At 46.3% G+C, this 25,587-nt stretch overlaps 1 protein-coding gene across 2 annotated transcripts in view; it reads right to left on the reverse strand.

Moving 5' to 3' along the window:
* MEI1 (meiotic double-stranded break formation protein 1) overlaps window positions 1-25,587 on the reverse strand; it is a 501,764-nt gene that overhangs the window by 381,322 nt on the left and 94,855 nt on the right. For both annotated transcript variants that reach the window (XM_068254993.1, XM_068254992.1), the window contains exons 3-4: window positions 15,895-15,945; window positions 2,918-2,991 (exon numbers count right to left, since the gene is read on the reverse strand). In XM_068254993.1, coding sequence (XP_068111094.1) covers window positions 2,918-2,991; window positions 15,895-15,945 — 125 coding nt within the window. The remainder of the gene's footprint in view (window positions 1-2,917; window positions 2,992-15,894; window positions 15,946-25,587) is intronic.

Genomic DNA, 25,587 nt, shown 5'->3' on the forward strand with positions numbered 1-25,587 from the left:
CAATCGTTAAACAGGCGTTCGAAAGTCAAGGACTACCTGTTGTAATTAAACCCGTCCATGGATCTGTTGCTTTGGAAAAACCTAAATAATGAATCTCTAAAGCATCTGTTTTAAACTGTGAATTTGAGGCCACAATTATTAAGAGTTTAAGTAACCTGTATCCTCAGTAAGGGCTTCTGGTGCGCCCCCCCATACGCATATGATGTCCTCTATGAAACGCTTATGAAGGACGAGGTCCTCACAAAATGGGTGACCAATCAGCTGGTCCTCCAGCCATCCCATGTAAGGATTCGCAAAGGCCGGCACAAACCTTGTACCCATCGCCATCTCCCGTAGCTGGAGGTAAACACCATCTAAAAACGTGAAGAGATTGGACTTCAGAATAAACTCAATGGAGTCTAAAAGAAACTTTGGTTTGGTGGCTTGAGAGGGTCACCTGCTAGGGAATAACAAACCCCCTGAATTCCTAAATCACGAGGAATGTTGGTATATAGGGCAGACACGGTGAGTGTGGCCCACCTATATGTATTGGGTATCCATTTGATCTCACTTAGTATCTGTATCGTATGAGTAGTGTCCTTAAAGGAATACTATTGATTGAAGCGACTTTTTTTTTTAATACTCTATATTAGTGTACACATTACCACTAGTGCTAGGGGCACTTTATTTATTCACCCAGGTCTCTCTCTCGCTATCCCTGCTTAAAAATTCATTTCTCACACAGCTCATAGTAGTTTGGGTCACCCTGAGCTGCTTGGTTACTCTGTCACACAGCTCACAAATATATGTCACTGTGTCACTCACAGCATGCAGGAGACATGAGGAGAAACAGGCTGATCTGAGGCTGGAATATTGCTGGAATATAACTAGCTATAACACTAGTCTGTGTTTACACTCAGACTGGCTGCCTGCTTGAGGTGATTCACTCCAGGCTGCATCCAATTTACAATCTGCTGAGAGGGGCAGACCACTGTCTACAATTAGCATTATTAGTATCTTTATCAGTCAAGAGAAGCAAAGATAATAAACACACATTGCTAGAATCTTTAACCTCTTACCACCATATCAACAAGATTCTTTCAGCAAGGTGATCATTAAACTATAAACTGAGGAGTTGATAGCATCTCCCCTGTGCAGACATGGTCTAGCCCTCTGGGAGCCTCTCAGTATTTAGATACATTTTGTATCCAACACTGACACGAAAACTGACAGAGGATTTTACAGCTGATAGGAACAGCTGTGTGAGGAATCAAATTTCTCCTAGTACTTGTCCTAATGTGTGCTACAACATACAGCATTTAAAAATAAATGCATACATCGATAGTATTCCTTTAAGGTGTGAAGGGAGTTGAGAAACACATTTCTGTGAATGAATATCTACATAATGGGATAGATTACTCGTGATGGATGAAATGCCGGATATTATGGGCCTACCTAGGGGATTTATTGCACATTTATGAACCTTCGGTAGATGATTAAAAAAAATTGGGTTTTAGGAGCCTGTATATCTAGAAAACTGAAGTTGTTCTTAAACAGGACTCCGTTATCTAGTCCCTCTGGTATGAGATTTCTGTACTGATTGAAAAAGTTGTCTGTAGGGTCAAAGGGGTGTGGCTTATAATAGGTGGGGTCAATTAGTAGCTGTTGCTTTAAATAAACTCCGCTATTCTGTTTAGCCACTCCCCCACTTCCCGGATTACGAAGGTGTTGCTGGATTTCAATAGTTTCATTGCTTTGGTTTCGGATTTACTCCGATTTTTCTCAAGGTGGTCACTAATGATACAATTTGCTGAAAGATCAATTTCAAACGATTCTTCGTATGAATGATAGTAAATGATTGTTTGGGACCACTAATGGATAAAAATCTCCTAACCAATCTGTTCAGATTAATGAAATTGATCCGAAATTCGGTTCAATCCCATCAATCTGATCGGGTTGTTTAGGAGATTTTTGACCATTAGCGGTCTCTAACGATCATTCATACGAAGAATCATTCTTAATCAATCGTTCAGCAAATTGTATCATTAGTGGCCACCATTACTGACTGGTTTGTTGTGTAATTTTAGTATTTCTTTAATAACCATATTACAAAAAGCTTCCATTTATTGAGTGGGGTTGAAGTTAGACTTTGTCCTCAAAGTGGTTGGAACTGGTTTACATAAAAGGGTCTGTAATAAACTGTCAGGTTCAGAGACAACTGGTGTCTCTAGTGTGAGGTGTGCCCACAACTTCAATATTACAGTCTTTGTTGGATTTTTGGGGGGCAGAATACCTTTGTAGGGCTAATTTGCGTACATAGTAATATAAATCTGTGAGAAGGTATTATACAGTATTGTTCGACAGAAGGAGAACCCCTTTGTAAGAACTGAGATTTACCCAGGTGGAAGGATGTGAGCTGAGAAGTTGGAGATGGGAACAGTTGTTGATGGATGAGCTGAGTCATTTGTATTTGCCACCTTTTGGGCCTGGCTCATTTCCCACCTCTCTTTCGTCTTCTGTGAGCTTTGTTTCGGAGAGACTTTGCTTTAGTCGTCTCCTCTGAAAATATTTGGTTATAAATTGGGACAGGTAGTTAGGTTCGGTAATCTGGGTGGTACTGGTCTGGCATCTAGTTCTAAAACAAGATTGGTTGTGGTTAGTGGGTCCAGGGGTCTGAATTTCTAATAGGGATGAAGTGGAATGTTCAGGGTTTATTTGTTTTTGGGAACATGAAGAGGTCTGAATTTGTTTGATAGACTCTGGGACTTCAACCACAGCCTGAATAACATTAACAAGAGGACTGCATGGGGCTGTATTTGGCAAAGACGTGTAGAAGTTACTTAGTGAGCATTCTATACTAGGCCATATGGCTTGAAGGATAATATATACTATATATACAGGCATTCACACTACAAAGGGTAGTGATGTGATGTCATACCTCTTGTTGGCAGCCGCCCAGCACGCAATGGATAAACACTTTCTGTTTCAGGCATGACGTTAGATGCACCAGAGCTGTAAAGTATACTTATTATTATTATTATTATTATTGATTTATAAAGTGCCAACATATTCCGTGGCGCTGTACAAAGTAAGAAACAAACATGGGGTAGATAATAATACAGACAATGGTGTACACTAATATACAAGATACATAATTAGTGACAAAATACAAAGAATGATACAAAATACAAATTATAGCATTGGTAATGACAGTGATAAAATTAACATGATTAATAAAATGTATAATGATTTCCAAGACACAAAAGGGGAGAGAGCCCTGCCCTTGCGAGCTTACAATCTAAAGGGAATGGGGGGAAACAAGAGGAGGGGTAGTATACGATAAAATATATAGAGGCAGTGTGTTTTAGGATACCTAGTAGGAGTGCAATTTGGTCTCAGGACAGAGGGAAGTGGCCTAGGGTAGCACAAATGCTTGTCGGAACAAATGTGTTTTTAGAGAGCGTTTAAAGGTAACAAAGGTTGGCAAGTGACGGATGTGTTGTGGGAGGGCATTCCAGAGGAGGGGTGAAGCGCGTGCGAAGTCTTGTAAACGTGAATGTATAATGAGAGACTATTTACACCAAAGTGTGAACAATGCACATTCTGACACGCAAAAGACACAGAAGACTATGGAGTTGATTCACTAAAGTTAGAGCTGTGTACCAGTAAGAGTTATCAGCTGTTATGTGCTCTATAACACTTAAGTGCCTTAATTAGTGTCCTTGCACGCTACACACGTTGTATCAGCAGCGTAGCATGCTTAATCTGGGAGCGGGCACTCTGCGCACTCTACACACGTTGTATCAGCAGCGCAGCATGCTTAATCTGGGAGCGGGCACTCTGCGCACTCTACAAACGTTCTATCGGCAGCGTAGCATGCTTAATCTGGGGGCGGGCACTCTGCGCACGCTACACACGTTCTATCGGCAGCGTAGCATGCTTAATCTGGGAGCGGGCACTCTGCGCACGCTACACACGTTCTATCGGCAGCGTAGCTTGCTTACTCTTGGAGAGGGCACTCTGCGCACGCTACACACGTTCTATCGGCAGCGTAGCATGCTTAATCTGGGGGCGGGCACTCTGCGCACTCTACACACGTTGTATCGGCAGCGTAGCATGCTTAATCTGGGAGCGGGCACTCTGCGCACGCTACACACGTTGTATCGGCAGCGTAGCATGCTTAATCTGGGAGCGGGCACTCTGCGCACGCTACACACGTTCTATCGGCAGCATAGCATGCTTACTCTGGGAGCGGGCACTCTGCGCACTCTACACACGTTGTATCGGCAGTGTAGCATGCTTAATCTGGGGGCGGGCACTCTGCGCACGCTACACACGTTCTATCGGCAGCATAGCATGCTTAATCTGGGGGCGGGCACTCTGCGCACGCTACACACGTTGTATCGGCAGTGTAGCATGCTTAATCTGGGGGCGGGCACTCTGCGCACGCTACACACGTTCTATCGGCAGCGTAGCTTGCTTAATCTGGGGGCGGGCACTCTGCGCACTCTACACACGTTCTATCGGCAGCGTAGCATGCTTAATCTGGGAGCGGGCACTCTGCGCACGCTACACACGTTCTATCGGCAGCGTAGCATGCTTAATCTGGGAGCGGGCACTCTGCGCACTCTACACACGTTCTATCGGCAGCGTAGCATGCTTAATCTGGGAGCGGGCACTCTGCGCACTCTACACACGTTCTATCGGCAGCGTAGCATGCTTAATCTGGGAGTGGGCACTCTGCGCACGCTACACACGTTCTATCGGCAGCGTAGCATGCTTAATCTGGGAGCGGGCACTCTGCGCACGCTACACACGTTCTATCGGCAGCGTAGCATGCTTAATCTGGGAGCGGGCACTCTGCGCACTCTACACACGTTCTATCGGCAGCGTAGCATGCTTAATCTGGGAGCGGGCACTCTGCGCACTCTACACACGTTCTATCGGCAGTGCAGCATGCTTAATCTGGGAGCGGGCACTCTGCGCACTCTACACACGTTCTATCGGCAGCGTAGCTTGCTTACTCTGGGAGCGGGCACTCTGCGCACTCTACACACGTTCTATCGGCAGCATAGCATGCTTACTCTGGGAGCGGGCACTCTGCGCACGCTACACACGTTGTATCGGCAGTGTAGCATGCTTAATCTGGGGGCGGGCACTCTGCGCACGCTACACACGTTCTATCGGCAGCATAGCATGCTTAATCTGGGAGCGGGCACTCTGCGCACTCTACACACGTTCTATCGGCAGCGTAGCATGCTTAATCTGGGGGCGGGCACTCTGCGCACGCTACACACGTTCTATCGGCAGCGTAGCATGCTTAATCTGGGAGCGGGCACTCTGCGCACGCTACACACGTTCTATCGGCAGCGTAGCTTGCTTACTCTGGGAGCGGGCACTCTGCGCACGCTACACACGTTCTATCGGCAGCGTAGCATGCTTAATCTGGGGGCGGGCACTCTGCGCACTCTACACACGTTGTATCGGCAGCGTAGCTTGCTTAATCTGGGAGCGGGCACTCTGCGCACGCTACACACGTTGTATCGGCAGCGTAGCATGCTTAATCTGGGAGCGGGCACTCTGCGCACGCTACACACGTTGTATCGGCAGCGTAGCATGCTTAATCTGGGAGCGGGCACTCTGCGCACTCTACACACGTTCTATCGGCAGCGTAGCATGCTTAATCTGGGGGCGGGCACTCTGCGCACGCTACACACGTTCTATCGGCAGCGTAGCATGCTTAATCTGGGAGCGGGCACTCTGCGCACTCTACACACGTTCTATCGGCAGCGTAGCATGCTTAATCTGGGAGCGGGCACTCTGCGCACTCTACACACGTTCTATCGGCAGCGTAGCATGCTTAATCTGGGGGCGGGCACTCTGCGCACGCTACACACGTTCTATCGGCAGCGTAGCATGCTTAATCTGGGGGCGGGCACTCTGCGCACTCTACACACGTTCTATCGGCAGCGTAGCATGCTTAATCTGGGAGCGGGCACTCTGCGCACTCTACACACGTTCTATCGGCAGCGTAGCTTGCTTACTCTGGGAGCGGGCACTCTGCGCACGCTACACACGTTCTATCGGCAGCGTAGCATGCTTAATCTGGGAGCGGGCACTCTGCGCACGCTACACACGTTCTATCGGCATCGTAGCATGCTTAATCTGGGAGCGGGCACTCTGCGCACTCTACACACGTTCTATCGGCAGCGAAGCATGCTTAATCTGGGAGCGGGCACTCTGCGCACTTTACACACGTTCTATCGGCAGCGTAGCATGCTTAATCTGGGAGCGGGCACTCTGCGCACGCTACACACGTTCTATCGGCAGCGTAGCATGCTTAATCTGGGAGCGGGCACTCTGCGCACTCTACACACGTTCTATCAGCAGCGTAGCATGCTTAATCTGGGAGCGGGCACTCTGCGCACGCTACACACGTTCTATCGGCAGCATAGCATGCTTAATCTGGGAGCGGGCACTCTGCGCACTCTACACACGTTCTATCGGCAGCGTAGCATGCTTAATCTGGGGGCGGGCACTCTGCGCACTCTACACACGTTCTATCGGCAGCATAGCATGCTTAATCTGGGAGCGGGCACTCTGAGCACTCTACACACGTTCTATCGGCAGCGTAGCATGTTTAATCTGGGGGCGGGCACTCTGCGCACTCTACACACGTTCTATCGGCAGCGTAGCATGCTTAATCTGGGAGCGGGCACTCTGCGTACTCTACACACGTTGTATCGGCAGCATAGCTTGCTTAATCTGGGAGCGGGCACTCTGCGCACGCTACACACGTTCTATCGGCAGCATAGCATGCTTAATCTGGGAGCGGGCACTCTGCGCACTCTACACACGTTCTATCGGCAGCGTAGCATGCTTAATCTGGGAGCGGGCACTCTGCGCACGCTACACACGTTCTACCGGCAGTGCAGCATGCTTAATCTGGGAGCGGGCACTCTGCGCACTCTACACACGTTGTATCAGCAGCGTAGCATGCTTAATCTGGGGGCGGGCACTCTGCGCACGCTACACACGTTCTATCGGCAGCGTAGCATGCTTAATCTGGGGGCGGGCACTCTGCGCACTCTACACACGTTCTATCGGCAGCATAGCATGCTTAATCTGGGAGCGGGCACTCTGCGCACGCTACACACGTTCTATCGGCATCGTAGCATGCTTAATCTGGGAGCGGGCACTCTGCGCACTCTACACACGTTCTATCGGCAGCGAAGCATGCTTAATCTGGAAGCGGGCACTCTGCGCACTCTACACACGTTCTATCGGCAGCGTAGCATGCTTAATCTGGGAGCGGGCACTCTGCGTACTCTACACACGTTGTATCGGCAGCATAGCTTGCTTAATCTGGGAGCGGGCACTCTGCGCACGCTACACACGTTCTATCGGCAGCATAGCATGCTTAATCTGGGAGCGGGCACTCTGCGCACTCTACACACGTTCTATCGGCAGCGTAGCATGCTTAATCTGGGGGCGGGCACTCTGCGCACGCTACACACGTTGTATCGGCAGCGTAGCATGCTTAATCTGGGGGCGGGCACTCTGCGCACGCTACACACGTTGTATCGGCAGCGTAGCATGCTTAATCTGGGAGCGGGCACTCTGCGCACTCTACACACGTTCTATCGGCAGCGTAGCATGCTTAATCTGAGAGTGGGCACTCTGCGCACTCTACACACGTTCTATCGGCAGCGTAGCATGCTTAATCTGAGAGTGGGCACTCTGCGCACTCTACACACGTTCTATCAGCAGCGTAGCATGCTTAATCTGGGAGCGGGCACTCTGCGCACTCTACACACGTTCTATCAGCAGCGTAGCATGCTTAATCTGGGAGCGGGCACTCTGCGCACTCTACACACGTTCTATCGGCAGCGTAGCATGCTTAATCTGGGAGCGGGCACTCTGCGCACTCTACACACGTTCTATCAGCAGCGTAGCATGCTTAATCTGGGAGCGGGCACTCTGCGCACTCTACACACGTTCTATCGGCAGCGTAGCATGCTTAATCTGGGGGCGGGCACTCTGCGCACTCTACACACGTTCTATCAGCAGCGTAGCATGCTTAATCTGGGAGCGGGCACTCTGCGCACTCTACACACGTTCTATCGGCAGCGTAGCATGCTTAATCTGGGAGCGGGCACTCTGCGCACGCTACACACGTTCTATCGGCATCGTAGCATGCTTAATCTGGGAGCGGGCACTCTGCGCACTCTACACACGTTCTATCGGCAGCGTAGCATGCTTAATCTGGGGGCGGGCACTCTGCGCACTCTACACACGTTCTATCGGCATCGTAGCATGCTTAATCTGGGAGCGGGCACTCTGCGCACTCTACACACGTTCTATCGGCAGCGTAGCATGCTTAATCTGGGGGCGGGCACTCTGCGCACGCTACACACGTTGTATCGGCAGCGTAGCATGCTTAATCTGGGAGCGGGCACTCTGCGCACTCTACACACGTTCTATCAGCAGCGTAGCATGCTTAATCTGGGAGCGGGCACTCTGCGCACTCTACACACGTTCTATCGGCAGCGTAGCTTGCTTAATCTGGGAGCGGGAACTCTGCGCACGCTACACACGTTGTATCGGCAGCGTAGCATGCTTAATCTGGGAGCGGGCACTCTGCGCACTCTACACACGTTCTATCAGCAGCGTAGCATGCTTAATCTGGGAGCGGGCACTCTGCGCACTCTACACACGTTCTATCGGCAGCGTAGCATGCTTAATCTGGGAGCGGGCACTCTGCGCACTCTACACACGTTCTATCAGCAGCGTAGCATGCTTAATCTGGGAGCGGGCACTCTGCGCACTCTACACACGTTCTATCGGCAGCGTAGCATGCTTAATCTGGGGGCGGGCACTCTGCGCACTCTACACACGTTCTATCAGCAGCGTAGCATGCTTAATCTGGGAGCGGGCACTCTGCGCACTCTACACACGTTCTATCGGCAGCGTAGCATGCTTAATCTGGGAGCGGGCACTCTGCGCACGCTACACACGTTCTATCGGCATCGTAGCATGCTTAATCTGGGAGCGGGCACTCTGCGCACTCTACACACGTTCTATCGGCAGCGTAGCATGCTTAATCTGGGAGCGGGCACTCTGCGCACGCTACACACGTTCTATCGGCATCGTAGCATGCTTAATCTGGGAGCGGGCACTCTGCGCACTCTACACACGTTCTATCGGCAGCGTAGCATGCTTAATCTGGGGGCGGGCACTCTGCGCACGCTACACACGTTGTATCGGCAGCGTAGCTTGCTTAATCTGGGGGCGGGCACTCTGCGCACTCTACACACGTTCTATCAGCAGCGTAGCATGCTTAATCTGGGAGCGGGCACTCTGCGCACTCTACACACGTTCTATCGGCAGCGTAGCATGCTTAATCTGGGAGCGGGCACTCTGCGCACGCTACACACGTTCTATCGGCATCGTAGCATGCTTAATCTGGGAGCGGGCACTCTGCGCACTCTACACACGTTCTATCGGCAGCGTAGCATGCTTAATCTGGGAGCGGGCACTCTGCGCACTCTACACACGTTGTATCGGCAGCGTAGCATGCTTAATCTGGGAGCGGGCACTCTGCGCACTCTACACACGTTCTATCAGCAGCGTAGCATGCTTAATCTGGGAGCGGGCACTCTGCGCACTCTACACACGTTCTATCGGCAGCGTAGCATGCTTAATCTGGGAGCGGGCACTCTGCGCACGCTACACACGTTCTATCGGCATCGTAGCATGCTTAATCTGGGAGCGGGCACTCTGCGCACTCTACACACGTTCTATCGGCAGCGTAGCATGCTTAATCTGGGAGCGGGCACTCTGCGCACGCTACACACGTTGTATCGGCAGCGTAGCATGCTTAATCTGGGAGCGGGCACTCTGCGTACTCTACACACGTTGTATCGGCAGCGTAGCTTGCTTAATCTGGGAGCGGGCACTCTGCGCACGCTACACACGTTCTACCGGCAGTGCAGCATGCTTAATCTGGGGGCGGGCACTCTGCGCACTCTACACACGTTCTATCGGCAGCGTAGCATGCTTAATCTGGGAGCGGGCACTCTGCGCACTCTACACACGTTCTATCGGCAGCATAGCATGCTTAATCTGGGAGCGGGCACTCTGAGCACTCTACACACGTTCTATCGGCAGCGTAGCATGCTTAATCTGGGAGCGGGCACTCTGCGCACTCTACACACGTTCTATCGGCAGCGTAGCATGCTTAATCTGGGAGCGGGCACTCTGCGCACTCTACACACGTTCTATCGGCAGCGTAGCATGCTTAATCTGGGAGCGGGCACTCTGCGCACTCTACACACGTTCTATCGGCAGCGTAGCATGCTTAATCTGGGAGCGGGCACTCTGAGCACTCTACACACGTTCTATCGGCAGCGTAGCATGTTTAATCTGGGGGCGGGCACTCTGCGCACTCTACACACGTTCTATTGGCAGCGTAGCATGCTTAATCTGAGAGCGGGCACTCTGCGCACTCTACACACGTTCTATCGGCAGCGTAGCATGCTTAATCTGAGAGCGGGCACTCTGCGCACTCTACACACGTTCTATCGGCAGCGTAGCATGCTTAATCTGGGAGCGGGCACTCTGCGCACTCTACACACGTTCTATCGGCAGCGTAGCATGCTTAATCTGGGGGCGGGCACTCTGCGCACTCTACACACGTTCTATCGGCAGCATAGCATGCTTAATCTGGGAGCGGGCACTCTGAGCACTCTACACACGTTCTATCGGCAGCGTAGCATGTTTAATCTGGGGGCGGGCACTCTGCGCACTCTACACACGTTCTATTGGCAGCGTAGCATGCTTAATCTGAGAGCGGGCACTCTGCGCACTCTACACACGTTCTATCGGCAGCGTAGCATGCTTAATCTGGGAGCGGGCACTCTGAGCACTCTACACACGTTCTATCGGCAGCGTAGCATGTTTAATCTGGGGGCGGGCACTCTGCGCACTCTACACACGTTCTATTGGCAGCGTAGCATCCTTAATCTGAGAGCGGGCACTCTGCGCACGCTACACACGTTCTATCGGCAGCATAGCATGCTTAATCTGGGAGCGGGCACTCTGAGCACTCTACACACGTTCTATCGGCAGCGTAGCATGTTTAATCTGGGGGCGGGCACTCTGCGCACTCTACACACGTTCTATTGGCAGCGTAGCATGCTTAATCTGAGAGCGGGCACTCTGCGCACGCTACACACGTTCTATCGGCAGCGTAGCATGCTTAATCTGGGAGCGGGCACTCTGCGCACGCTACGCACGTTCTATCTGCAGCGTAGCATGCTTAATCTGGGAGCGGGCACTCTGCGCACTCTATGCTGCTAAATTGCAGCATAGGGAATGCTAATAACTAACGCGGATCCCTCCTCCCACCCCCTCATCACCAGCGGGCCCAATCACATTACAGGACCTGATCCCTGCACTCTGATTAGCCCAATGTGACAGACAGCACTTGGCGGCATTGACCATTGGGGGGACAGCGTCAGGTCGGCGAGGCGGCGGATGCAGCATGAAATCGATTGGGAATTGGCCTGTGGTGTATGGGCAGCCAACAGATCTCTCTCTGACCAAATTTGATCAGAGAGAGATCTGTCTCTTGGTCGATCTGCCCATCATCGCCTGATCTATGGCCACCTTTAGATGTAGTTAGTGGATTGCAGACAACAGTACACCAACACAACAGCACACTACCACACCAACACAACAACACACTACCAACACCACAGCACACTACCACACCAACACAACAGCACACTACCAACACCACAGCACACTACTACAACAGTACACTACCACACCAACACAACACCACACCAACACAACAGCACACTACTACAACAGTACACCAACACAACAGCACACTACCACACCAACACAACAACGCACTACCAACACCACAGCACACTACCAACACAACAGCACACTACCAACACCACAGCACACTACCACACCAACACAACAGCACACTACCAACACCACAGCACACTACTACAACAGTACACTACTACAACAGCACACTACCACACCAACACAACAGCGCACTACCACACCAACACAACACCACACCAACACAACAGCACACTACTACAACAGTACACCAACACAACAGCATACTACCACACCAACACAACAACGCACTACCAACACAACAGCACACTACCAACACCACAGCACACTACCACACCAACACAACAGCACACTACCACACCAACACAACAGCGCACTACCACACCAACACAACACCACACCAACACAACAGCACACTACAACAACAGTACACCAACACAACAGCACACTACCACACCAACACAACAACGCACTACCAACACCACAGCACACTACCAACACAACAGCACACTACCAACACAACAGCACACTACTACAACAGTACACCAACACAACAGCACACTACCAACACAACAGCACACTACTACAACAGTACACCAACACAACAGCACACTGCCACACCAACACAACAGCACACTACCAACACCAACACAACAGCACACTGCCACACCAACACAAGAGCACACTATCAACACAACAGCACACTACCAACACCAACACAACAGCACATTACCAAGACAACAGTACAACAACACAAAACCACAGCCTACTACCACACCAACACAACAGTACACCAACATACTACCACACCAATAGAACAGCACACTACCACACCAACAGAAAAACACACTACCACACAAACACAACAGCACACTACCACATCAACACAACAGTACACCAACACACTACCACACCAATACAAAAGTACACCAACACACTACCATACCAATAGAACAGCACGCTACCACACCAACACAACAGTACACCAACACAACAGTACACCAACACACTACCACACCAGCACAACAGCACACTACCAAGACAACAGTACAACAACACAACACCATAGCATACTAACACACCAACACAACAGTACACCAAAACACTAACACAACTGCACACTACCATACCACACCAACACACAAACACACCAACAGCAGCATCACAAGGCCGATTCTGGATTGATTTCAGCATAAACACAAACACAACAGCACACCAACAGAACAGCACACTACCAAGACAACAGTACAACAACACCACAGCAACACAACAGTACACCAACACAACAGTACACCGACACACTACCACACCAATAGAACAGCACACTACCACACCAACACAACAGTACACAACACACTACCACACCAACACAACACCACACAAAAGCACACTACCAAGACAACAGTACAACAATACAACACCACAGCATACTACCACACCAACACAACAGTACACCAACCAAGACAACAGTAAAACAACACAACACCACAGCACACAGCATACTACCACACCAACACACTACCACACCAATAGAACAGCACACTACCACACCAACACAACAGTACACCAACACACTACCACACCAAACAGTACAAAAACATAACACCACAGCATACTACCACACCAACACAAAAGTACTCCAACACACTACCACACCAATAGAACAGAACACTACCACACCAACACAACAGTACACCAACCAAGACAACAGTACAACAACACAACACCACAGCATACTACCACACCAACACAAAAGTACTCCAACACACTACCACACCAATAGAACAGAACACTACCACACCAACACAACAGTACACCAACCAAGACAACAGTACAACAACACAACACCACAGCATACTACCACACCAACACAAAAGTACTCCAACACACTACCACACCAATAGAACAGAACACTACCACACCAACACAACAGTACACCAACCAAGACAACAGTACAACAACACAACACCACAGCATACTACCACACCAACACAACAGTACACCAAAACACGACCACACCAACACAACAGCACACTACCAACACAACACCACACCAACACAACAGCCCACTACCAACACAACAGTACATCAACACACTACCACACCAACACAAAAGTACTCCAACACACTACCACACCAATAGAACAGAACACTACCACACCAACACAACAGTACACCAACCAAGACAACAGTACAACAACACAACACCACAGCATACTACCACACCAACACAAAAGTACTCCAACACACTACCACACCAAACAGTACAACAACATAACACCACAGCATACTACCACACCAACACAACAGTACTCCAACACACTACCACACCAATAGAACAGAACACTACCACACCAACACAAAAGTACTCCAACACACTACCACACCAATAGAACAGAACACTACCACACCAACACAACAGTACACCAACCAAGACAACAGTACAACAACATAACACCACAGCATACTACCACACCAACACACTACCACACCAATAGAACAGCACACTATCACACCAACACACTACCACACCAATAGAACAGCACACTATCATACCAACACACTACCACACCAATAGAACAGCACACTACCACACCAACACAACAGTACACCAACACACTACCACACCAAACAGTACAACAACATAACACCACAGCATACTACCACACCAACACAAAAGTACTCCAACACACTACCACACCAATAGAACAGAACACTACCACACCAACACAACAGTACACCAACCAAGACAACAGTACAACAACACAACACCACAGCATACTACCACACCAACACAAAAGTACTCCAACACACTACCACACCAAACAGTACAACAACATAACACCACAGCATACTACCACACCAACACAACAGTACTCCAACACACAACCACACCAATAGAACAGAACACTACCACACCAACACAAAAGTACTCCAACACACTACCACACCAATAGAACAGAACACTACCACACCAACACAACAGTACACCAACCAAGACAACAGTACAACAACATAACACCACAGCATACTACCACACCAACACACTACCACACCAATAGAACAGCACACTATCACACCAACACACTACCACACCAATAGAACAGCACACTATCATACCAACACACTACCACACCAATAGAACAGCACACTACCACACCAACACAACAGTACACCAACACACTACCACACCAAACAGTACAAAAACATAACACCACAGCATACTACCACACCAACACAAAAGTACTCCAACACACTACCACACCAATAGAACAGAACACTACCACACCAACACAACAGTACACCAACCAAGACAACAGTACAACAACACAACACCACAGCATACTACCACACCAACACAAAAGTACTCCAACACACTACCACACCAATAGAACAGAACACTACCACACCAACACAACAGTACACCAACCAAGACAACAGTACAACAACACAACACCACAGCATACTACCACACCAACACAACAGTACACCAAAACACGACCACACCAACACAACAGCACACTACCAACACAACACCACACCAACACAACAGCCCACTACCAACACACTACCACACCAACACAAAACCACACCACCAACACAACGGTACACCAACACACTACCACACCAACACAACAGCACACTACCACACCACACCAACACAAAAGTACTCCAACACACTACCACACCAATAGAACAGCACACTACCACACCAACACAACGGTACACCAACACACTACCACACCAACACAACAGCACAGTACCCACACAACAGTACACCAACACAACGCCACACCAACACAAGAGCACACTAACCACACAACAGTACACCCACACAACAGCATACCACCAACACAATAGTACACCAACACAACACCATAGCATCACAACAGCACACTACCAACACAAGAGCACACCAACACACTCCTAAGTTTTTTCTCTACATTTGTGTGACTAACAGTAACAAAGAACTTACACTGCTAGTAATGTATGGGTTACAACAACTTTCATAATGATGCTGAGGCAACTCACCGTCAATAATAAGGTCTAAAGCAGCAGCATCTTCCGTATTTCCCAGCATTCCTGGTATAAAACAAGACAACAGCATCAGTCACCAGGGCAGCCAATCAGCAGTGTCAGATGCCCCATCACTGCAGCCTGGAATGGTTGCTGCTGATTATATTGGGTGACAGTTAAGGTGCCCATTAACGGCACAATTTTTCACTAAATGCGATCTTTCGATGCGATTTGAATGACCGTAAGTAATCTGAAGGCAATTATCGATTGTTCACATTCACTGAATGATACTTTCTTCAAATTCAATCATAAATTCCAACTTTCAGATCGATGTGATCCTATTTAGTGATCGACCAAAGAATCGTTCCTTATCGATTGCCTTCATAAATTGCAAACTTTCTATACAGTGCGATCATAAAAATCGCATCGAAACATCGCATTCGGTGCCATAGGTTCCCCACCCCTGCTTTAGAGACTGAAAGGAAAGTTGTTTGTATTGCTGATGAAAGCATTCAGCACTGTATTATAAGCCTGTTCCTGGTAAGTAAGCATGTATACAGCGCTGTATTATAAGCCTGTTCCTGGTAAGTAAGCATGTATACAGCACTGTATTATAAGCCTGTTCCTGGTAAGTACGCATGTATACAGCGCTGTATTATAAGCCTGTTCCTGGTAAGTAGGCATGTATACAGCACTGTATTATAAGCCTGTTCCTGGTAAGTAAGCATGTATACAGCGCTGTATTATAAGCCTGTTCCTGGTAAGTAAGCATGTATACAGCGCTGTATTATAAGCCTGTTCCTGGTAAGTAAACATGTATACAGCGCTGTATCATAAGCCTGTTCCTGGTAAGTAAGCATGTATACAGCGCTGTATTATAAGCCTGTTCCTGGTAAGTAAACATGTATACAGCGCTGTATCATAAGCCTGTTCCTGGTAAGTAAGCATGTATACAGCGCTGTATTATAAGCCTGTTCCTGGTAAGTAAGCATGTATTCAGCGCTGTATTATAAGCCTGTTCCTGGTAAGTAAACATGTATACAGCACTGTATCATAAGCCTGTTCCTGGTAAGTAAGCATGTATACAGCGCTGTATTATAAGCCTGTTCCTGGTAAGTAAGCATGTATACAGCACTGTATCATAAGCCTGTTCCTGGTAAGTAAACATGTATACAGCACTGTATCATAAGCCTGTTCCTGGTAAGTAAACATGTATACAGCGCTGTATCATAAGCCTGTTCCTGGTAAGTAAACATGTATACAGCGCTGTATCATAAGCCTGTTCCTGGTAAGTAAACATGTATACAGCGCTGTATTATAAGCCTGTTCCTGGTAAGTAAGCATGTATACAGCACTGTATCATAAGCCTGTTCCTGGTAAGTAAGCATGTATACAGCGCTGTATTATAAGCCTGTTCCTGGTAAGTAAGCATGTATACAGCGCTGTATTATAAGCCTGTTCCTGGTAAGTAAGCATGTATACAGCACTGTATCATAAGCCTGTTCCTGGTAAGTACGCATGTATTCAGCACTGTATTATAAGCCTGTTCCTGGTAAGTAAGCATGTATACAGCGCTGTATTATAAGCCTGTTCCTGGTAAGTAAGCATGTATTCAGCACTGTATTATAAGCCTGTTCCTGGTAAGTAAGCATGTATACAGCGCTGTATTATAAGCCTGTTCCTGGTAAGTAAGCATGTATACAGCGCTGTATTATAAGCCTGTTCCTGGTAAGTAAGCATGTATACAGCACTGTATCATAAGCCTGTTCCTGGTAAGTAAGCATGTATACAGCGCTGTATTATAAGCCTGTTCCTGGTAAGTAAGCATGTATACAGCGCTGTATTATAAGCCTGTTCCTGGTAAGTAAGCATGTATACAGCACTGTATCATAAGCCTGTTCCTGGTAAGTACGCATGTATACAGCACTGTATTATAAGCCTGTTCCTGGTAAGTAAGCATGTATACAGCGCTGTATTATAAGCCTGTTCCTGGTAAGTAAGCATGTATTCAGCACTGTATTATAAGCCTGTTCCTGGTAAGTAAGCATGTATACAGCGCTGTATTATAAGCCTGTTCCTGGTAAGTAAGCATGTATACAGCACTGTATCATAAGCCTGTTCCTGGTAAGTAAGCATGTATACAGCACTGTATTATAAGCCTGTTCCTGGTAAGTAAGCATGTATACAGCACTGTATTATAAGCCTGTTCCTGGTAAGTAAGCATGTATACAGCGCTGTATTATAAGCCTGTTCCTGGTAAGTAGGCATGTATACAGCACTGTATCATAAGCCTGTTCCTGGTAAGTAAGCATGTATTCAGCACTGTATTATAAGCCTGTTCCTGGTAAGTAAGCATGTATTCAGCACTGTATTATAAGCCTGTTCCTGGTAAGTACGCATGTATACAGCACTGTATTATAAGCCTGTTCCTGGTAAGTACGCATGTATACAGCGCTGTATCATAAACCTGTTCCTGGTAAGTAAGCATGTATACAGCGCTGTATTATAAGCCTGTTCCTGGTAAGTAAGCATGTATACAGCGCTGTATCATAAGCCTGTTCCTGGTAAGTAAGCATGTATACAGCGCTGTATCATAAGCCTGTTCCTGGTAAGTAAGCATGTATACAGCACTGTATCATAAGCCTGTTCCTGGTAAGTAAACATGTATACAGCGCTGTATTATAAGCCTGTTCCTGGTAAGTAAGCATGTATACAGCGCTGTATTATAAGCCTGTTCCTGGTAAGTAAACATGTATACAGCACTGTATCATAAGCCTGTTCCTGGTAAGTACGCATGTATACAGCACTGTATCATAAGCCTGTTCCTGGTAAGTAAGCATGTATACAGCGCTGTATCATAAGCCTGTTCCTGGTAAGTAAGCATGTATACAGCACTGTATCATAAGCCTGTTCCTGGTAAGTAAGCATGTATACAGCACTGTATCATAAGCCTGTTCCTGGTAAGTAAACATGTATACAGCACTGTATTATAAGCCTGTTCCTGGTAAGTAAACATGTATACAGCGCTGTATTATAAGCCTGTTCCTGGTAAGTAAGCATGTATTCAGCACTGTATTATAAGCCTGTTCCTGGTAAGTACGCATGTATACAGCACTGTATTATAAGCCTGTTCCTGGTAAGTACGCATGTATACAGCGCTGTATTATAAGCCTGTTCCTGGTAAGTAAACATGTATACAGCGCTGTATTATAAGCCTGTTCCTGGTAAGTAAGCATGTATACAGCACTGTATTATAAGCCTGTTCCTGGTAAGTAAGCATGTATACAGCGCTGTATTATAAGCCTGTTCCTGGTAAGTAAGCATGTATACAGCACTGTATTATAAGCCTGTTCCTGGTAAGTAAGCATGTATTCAGCACTGTATTATAAGCCTGTTCCTGGTAAGTAAGCATGTATACAGCACTGTATTATAAGCCTGTTCCTGGTAAGTAAGCATGTATACAGCACTGTATCATAAGCCTGTTCCTGGTAAGTAAACATGTATACAGCACTGTATTATAAGCCTGTTCCTGGTAAGTAAGCATGTATACAGCGCTGTATTATAAGCCTGTTCCTGGTAAGTACGCATGTATACAGCACTGTATTATAAGCCTGTTCCTGGTAAGTAAGCATGTATTCAGCACTGTATTATAAGCCTGTTCCTGGTAAGTAAGCATGTATACAGCGCTGTATTATAAGCCTGTTCCTGGTAAGTACGCATGTATACAGCGCTGTATTATAAGCCTGTTCCTGGTAAGTAAGCATGTATTCAGCACTGTATTATAAGCCTGTTCCTGGTAAGTAAACATGTATACAGCACTGTATCATAAGCCTCTTCCTGGTAAGTAAGCATGTATACAGCACTGTATTATAAGCCTGTTCCTGGTAAGTAAGCATGTATACAGCGCTGTATCATAAGCCTGTTCCTGGTAAGTACGCATGTATACAGCGCTGTATTATAAGCCTGTTCCTGGTAAGTAAACATGTATACAGCGCTGTATCATAAGCCTGTTCCTGGTAAGTAAACATGTATTCAGCACTGTATCATAAGCCTGTTCCTGGTAAGCATGTATACAGCGCTGTATTATAAGCCTGTTCCTGGTAAGTAAGCATGTATACAGCGCTGTATCATAAGCCTGTTCCTGGTAAGTAAGCATGTATACAGCACTGTATTATAAGCCTCTTCCTGGTAAGTAAGCATGTATACAGCGCTGTATCATAAGCCTGTTCCTGGTAAGTAAGCATGTATACAGCGCTGTATTATAAGCCTGTTCCTGGTAAGTAAGCATGTATACAGCACTGTATTATAAGCCTGTTCCTGGTAAGTAAGCATGTATACAGCGCTGTATTATAAGCCTGTTCCTGGTAAGTAAGCATGTATACAGCACTGTATTATAAGCCTGTTCCTGGTAAGTAAGCATGTATACAGCGCTGTATTATAAGCCTGTTCCTGGTAAGTAAGCATGTATACAGCACTGTATTATAAGCCTGTTCCTGGTAAGTAAGCATGTATTCAGCACTGTATTATAAGCCTGTTCCTGGTAAGTAAGCATGTATACAGCACTGTATTATAAGCCTGTTCCTGGTAAGTAAGCATGTATACAGCGCTGTATTATAAGCCTGTTCCTGGTAAGTAAGCATGTATACAGCACTGTATCATAAGCCTGTTCCTGGTAAGTAAATATGTATACAGCACTGTATTATAAGCCTGTTCCTGGTAAGTAAGCATGTATACAGCGCTGTATTATAAGCCTGTTCCTGGTAAGTACGCATGTATACAGCACTGTATTATAAGCCTGTTCCTGGTAAGTAAGCATGTATTCAGCACTGTATTATAAGCCTGTTCCTGGTAAGTAAGCATGTATACAGCGCTGTATTATAAGCCTGTTCCTGGTAAGTACGCATGTATACAGCGCTGTATTATAAGCCTGTTCCTGGTAAGTAAGCATGTATTCAGCACTGTATTATAAGCCTGTTCCTTGTAAGTAAACATGTATACAGCACTGTATCATAAGCCTCTTCCTGGTAAGTAAGCATGTATACAGCACTGTATTATAAGCCTGTTCCTGGTAAGTAAGCATGTATACAGCGCTGTATCATAAGCCTGTTCCTGGTAAGTACGCATGTATACAGCGCTGTATTATAAGCCTGTTCCTGGTAAGTAAACATGTATACAGCGCTGTATCATAAGCCTGTTCCTGGTAAGTAAACATGTATTCAGCACTGTATCATAAGCCTGTTCCTGGTAAGCATGTATACAGCACTGTATCATAAGCCTGTTCCTGGTAAGTAAGCATGTATACAGCACTGTATTATAAGCCTGTTCCTGGTAAGTAAGCATGTATACAGCGCTGTATCATAAGCCTGTTCCTGGTAAGTAAGCATGTATACAGCACTGTATTATAAGCCTCTTCCTGGTAAGTAAGCATGTATACAGCGCTGTATCATAAGCCTGTTCCTGGTAAGTAAGCATGTATACAGCACTGTATTATAAGCCTCTTCCTGGTAAGTAAGCATGTATACAGCGCTGTATTATAAGCCTGTTCCTGGTAAGTAAACATGTATACAGCACTGTATCATAAGCCTGTTCCTGGTAAGTAAGCATGTATACAGCACTGTATTATAAGCCTGTTCCTGGTAAGTAAGCATGTATACAGCACTGTATCATAAGCCTGTTCCTGGTAAGTAAGCATGTATACAGCACTGTATCATAAGCCTGTTCCTGGTAAGTAAACATGTATACAGCGCTGTATCATAAGCCTGTTCCTGGTAAGTAAACATGTATACAGCACTGTATCATAAGCCTGTTCCTGGTAAGTAAGCATGTATACAGCGCTGTATTATAAGCCTGTTCCTGGTAAGTAAGCATGTATACAGCACTGTATCATAAGCCTGTTCCTGGTAAGTACGCATGTATTCAGCACTGTATCATAAGCCTGTTCCTGGTAAGTAAGCATGTATTCAGCACTGTATTATAAGCCTGTTCCTGGTAAGTAAGCATGTATTCAGCACTGTATTATAAGCCTGTTCCTGGTAAGTAAACATGTATACAGCGCTGTATCATAAACCTGTTCCTGGTAAGTAAGCATGTATACAGCGCTGTATTATAAGCCTGTTCCTGGTAAGTAAGCATGTATACAGCGCTGTATCATAAGCCTGTTCCTGGTAAGTAAGCATGTATACAGCGCTGTATCATAAGCCTGTTCCTGGTAAGTAAGCATGTATTCAGCGCTGTATCATAAGCCTGTTCCTGGTAAGTAAGCATGTATACAGCGCTGTATTATAAGCCTGTTCCTGGTAAGTAAGCATGTATACAGCGCTGTATTATAAGCCTGTTCCTGGTAAGTAACCATGTATTCAGCACTGTATTATAAGCCTGTTCCTGGTAAGTAAACATGTATACAGCGCTGTATTATAAGCCTGTTCCTGGTAAGCATGTATACAGCGCTGTATTATAAGCCTGTTCCTGGTAAGTACGCATGTATACAGCGCTGTATCATAAGCCTGTTCCTGGTAAGTAAGCATGTATACAGCACTGTATTATAAGCCTGTTCCTGGTAAGTAAGCATGTATACAGCGCTGTATTATAAGCCTGTTCCTGGTAAGTAAGCATGTATACAGCGCTGTATTATAAGCCTGTTCCTGGTAAGTAAGCATGTATACAGCACTGTATTATAAGCCTGTTCCTGGTAAGTAAACATGTATACAGCACTGTATTATAAGCCTGTTCCTGGTAAGTACGCATGTATACAGCGCTGTATTATAAGCCTGTTCCTGGTAAGTAAACATGTATACAGCGCTGTATTATAAGCCTGTTCCTGGTAAGTAAACATGTATACAGCGCTGTATCATAAGCCTGTTCCTGGTAAGTAAGCATGTATACAGCACTGTATTATAAGCCTGTTCCTGGTAAGTACGCATGTATACAGCGCTGTATTATAAGCCTGTTCCTGGTAAGTAAACATGTATACAGCGCTGTATTATAAGCCTGTTCCTGGTAAGTAAACATGTATACAGCGCTGTATCATAAGCCTGTTCCTGGTAAGTAAGCATGTATACAGCGCTGTATCATAAGCCTGTTCCTGGTAAGCATGTATACAGCGCTGTATTATAAGCCTGTTCCTGGTAAGTAAGCATGTATACAGCACTGTATCATAAGCCTGTTCCTGGTAAGTAAGCATGTATACAGCACTGTATCATAAGCCTGTTCCTGGTAAGTACGCATGTATACAGCGCTGTATCATAAGCCTGTTCCTGGTAAGTAAACATGTATACAGCACTGTATTATAAGCCTGTTCCTGGTAAGTAAACATGTATACAGCACTGTATCATAAGCCTGTTCCTGGTAAGTAAGCATGTATACAGCGCTGTATTATAAGCCTGTTCCTGGTAAGTAAGCATGTATACAGCACTGTATCATAAGCCTGTTCCTGGTAAGTAAGCATGTATACAGCGCTGTATTATAAGCCTGTTCCTGGTAAGTAAGCATGTATACAGCGCTGTATCATAAGCCTGTTCCTGGTAAGTAAGCATGTATACAGCACTGTATTATAAGCCTGTTCCTGGTAAGTACGCATGTATACAGCGCTGTATTATAAGCCTGTTCCTGGTAAGTAAGCATGTATACAGCGCTGTATTATAAGCCTGTTCCTGGTAAGTAAACATGTATACAGCGCTGTATCATAAGCCTGTTCCTGGTAAGTAAGCATGTATACAGCGCTGTATTATAAGCCTGTTCCTGGTAAGTAAGCATGTATACAGCACTGTATTATAAGCCTGTTCCTGGTAAGTAAGCATGTATACAGCGCTGTATTATAAGCCTGTTCCTGGTAAGTACGCATGTATACAGCGCTGTATTATAAGCCTGTTCCTGGTAAGTACGCATGTATACAGCGCTGTATTATAAGCCTGTTCCTGGTAAGTAAGCATGTATACAGCGCTGTATTATAAGCCTGTTCCTGGTAAGTACGCATGTATACAGCGCTGTATTATAAGCCTGTTCCTGGTAAGTAAGCATGTATTCAGCACTGTATCATAAGCCTGTTCCTGGTAAGCATGTATACAGCACTGTATCATAAGCCTGTTCCTGGTAAGTAAGCATGTATACAGCACTGTATTATAAGCCTGTTCCTGGTAAGTAAGCATGTATACAGCGCTGTATTATAAGCCTGTTCCTGGTAAGTACGCATGTATACAGCGCTGTATCATAAGCCTGTTCCTGGTAAGTAAACATGTATTCAGCACTGTATCATAAGCCTGTTCCTGGTAAGCATGTATACAGCACTGTATCATAAGCCTGTTCCTGGTAAGTAAGCATGTATACAGCACTGTATTATAAGCCTGTTCCTGGTAAGTAAGCATGTATACAGCGCTGTATCATAAGCCTGTTCCTGGTAAGTAAGCATGTATACAGCACTGTATTATAAGCCTCTTCCTGGTAAGTAAGCATGTATACAGCGCTGTATCATAAGCCTGTTCCTGGTAAGTAAGCATGTATACAGCACTGTATTATAAGCCTCTTCCTGGTAAGTAAGCATGTATACAGCGCTGTATTATAAGCCTGTTCCTGGTAAGTAAACATGTATACAGCACTGTATCATAAGCCTGTTCCTGGTAAGTAAGCATGTATACAGCACTGTATTATAAGCCTGTTCCTGGTAAGTAAGCATGTATACAGCACTGTATCATAAGCCTGTTCCTGGTAAGTAAGCATGTATACAGCACTGTATCATAAGCCTGTTCCTGGTAAGTAAACATGTATACAGCGCTGTATCATAAGCCTGTTCCTGGTAAGTAAACATGTATACAGCACTGTATCATAAGCCTGTTCCTGGTAAGTAAGCATGTATACAGCGCTGTATTATAAGCCTGTTCCTGGTAAGTAAGCATGTATACAGCACTGTATCATAAGCCTGTTCCTGGTAAGTACGCATGTATTCAGCACTGTATCATAAGCCTGTTCCTGGTAAGTAAGCATGTATTCAGCACTGTATTATAAGCCTGTTCCTGGTAAGTAAGCATGTATTCAGCACTGTATTATAAGCCTGTTCCTGGTAAGTAAACATGTATACAGCGCTGTATCATAAACCTGTTCCTGGTAAGTAAGCATGTATACAGCGCTGTATTATAAGCCTGTTCCTGGTAAGTAAGCATGTATACAGCGCTGTATCATAAGCCTGTTCCTGGTAAGTAAGCATGTATACAGCGCTGTATCATAAGCCTGTTCCTGGTAAGTAAGCATGTATTCAGCGCTGTATCATAAGCCTGTTCCTGGTAAGTAAGCATGTATACAGCGCTGTATTATAAGCCTGTTCCTGGTAAGTAAGCATGTATACAGCGCTGTATTATAAGCCTGTTCCTGGTAAGTAACCATGTATTCAGCACTGTATTATAAGCCTGTTCCTGGTAAGTAAACATGTATACAGCGCTGTATTATAAGCCTGTTCCTGGTAAGCATGTATACAGCGCTGTATTATAAGCCTGTTCCTGGTAAGTACGCATGTATACAGCGCTGTATCATAAGCCTGTTCCTGGTAAGTAAGCATGTATACAGCACTGTATTATAAGCCTGTTCCTGGTAAGTAAGCATGTATACAGCGCTGTATTATAAGCCTGTTCCTGGTAAGTAAGCATGTATACAGCGCTGTATTATAAGCCTGTTCCTGGTAAGTAAGCATGTATACAGCACTGTATTATAAGCCTGTTCCTG

This window comes from Hyperolius riggenbachi, chromosome 9, assembly GCF_040937935.1.
Source record: "Hyperolius riggenbachi isolate aHypRig1 chromosome 9, aHypRig1.pri, whole genome shotgun sequence".
NCBI lineage: Eukaryota > Metazoa > Chordata > Amphibia > Anura > Hyperoliidae > Hyperolius > Hyperolius riggenbachi.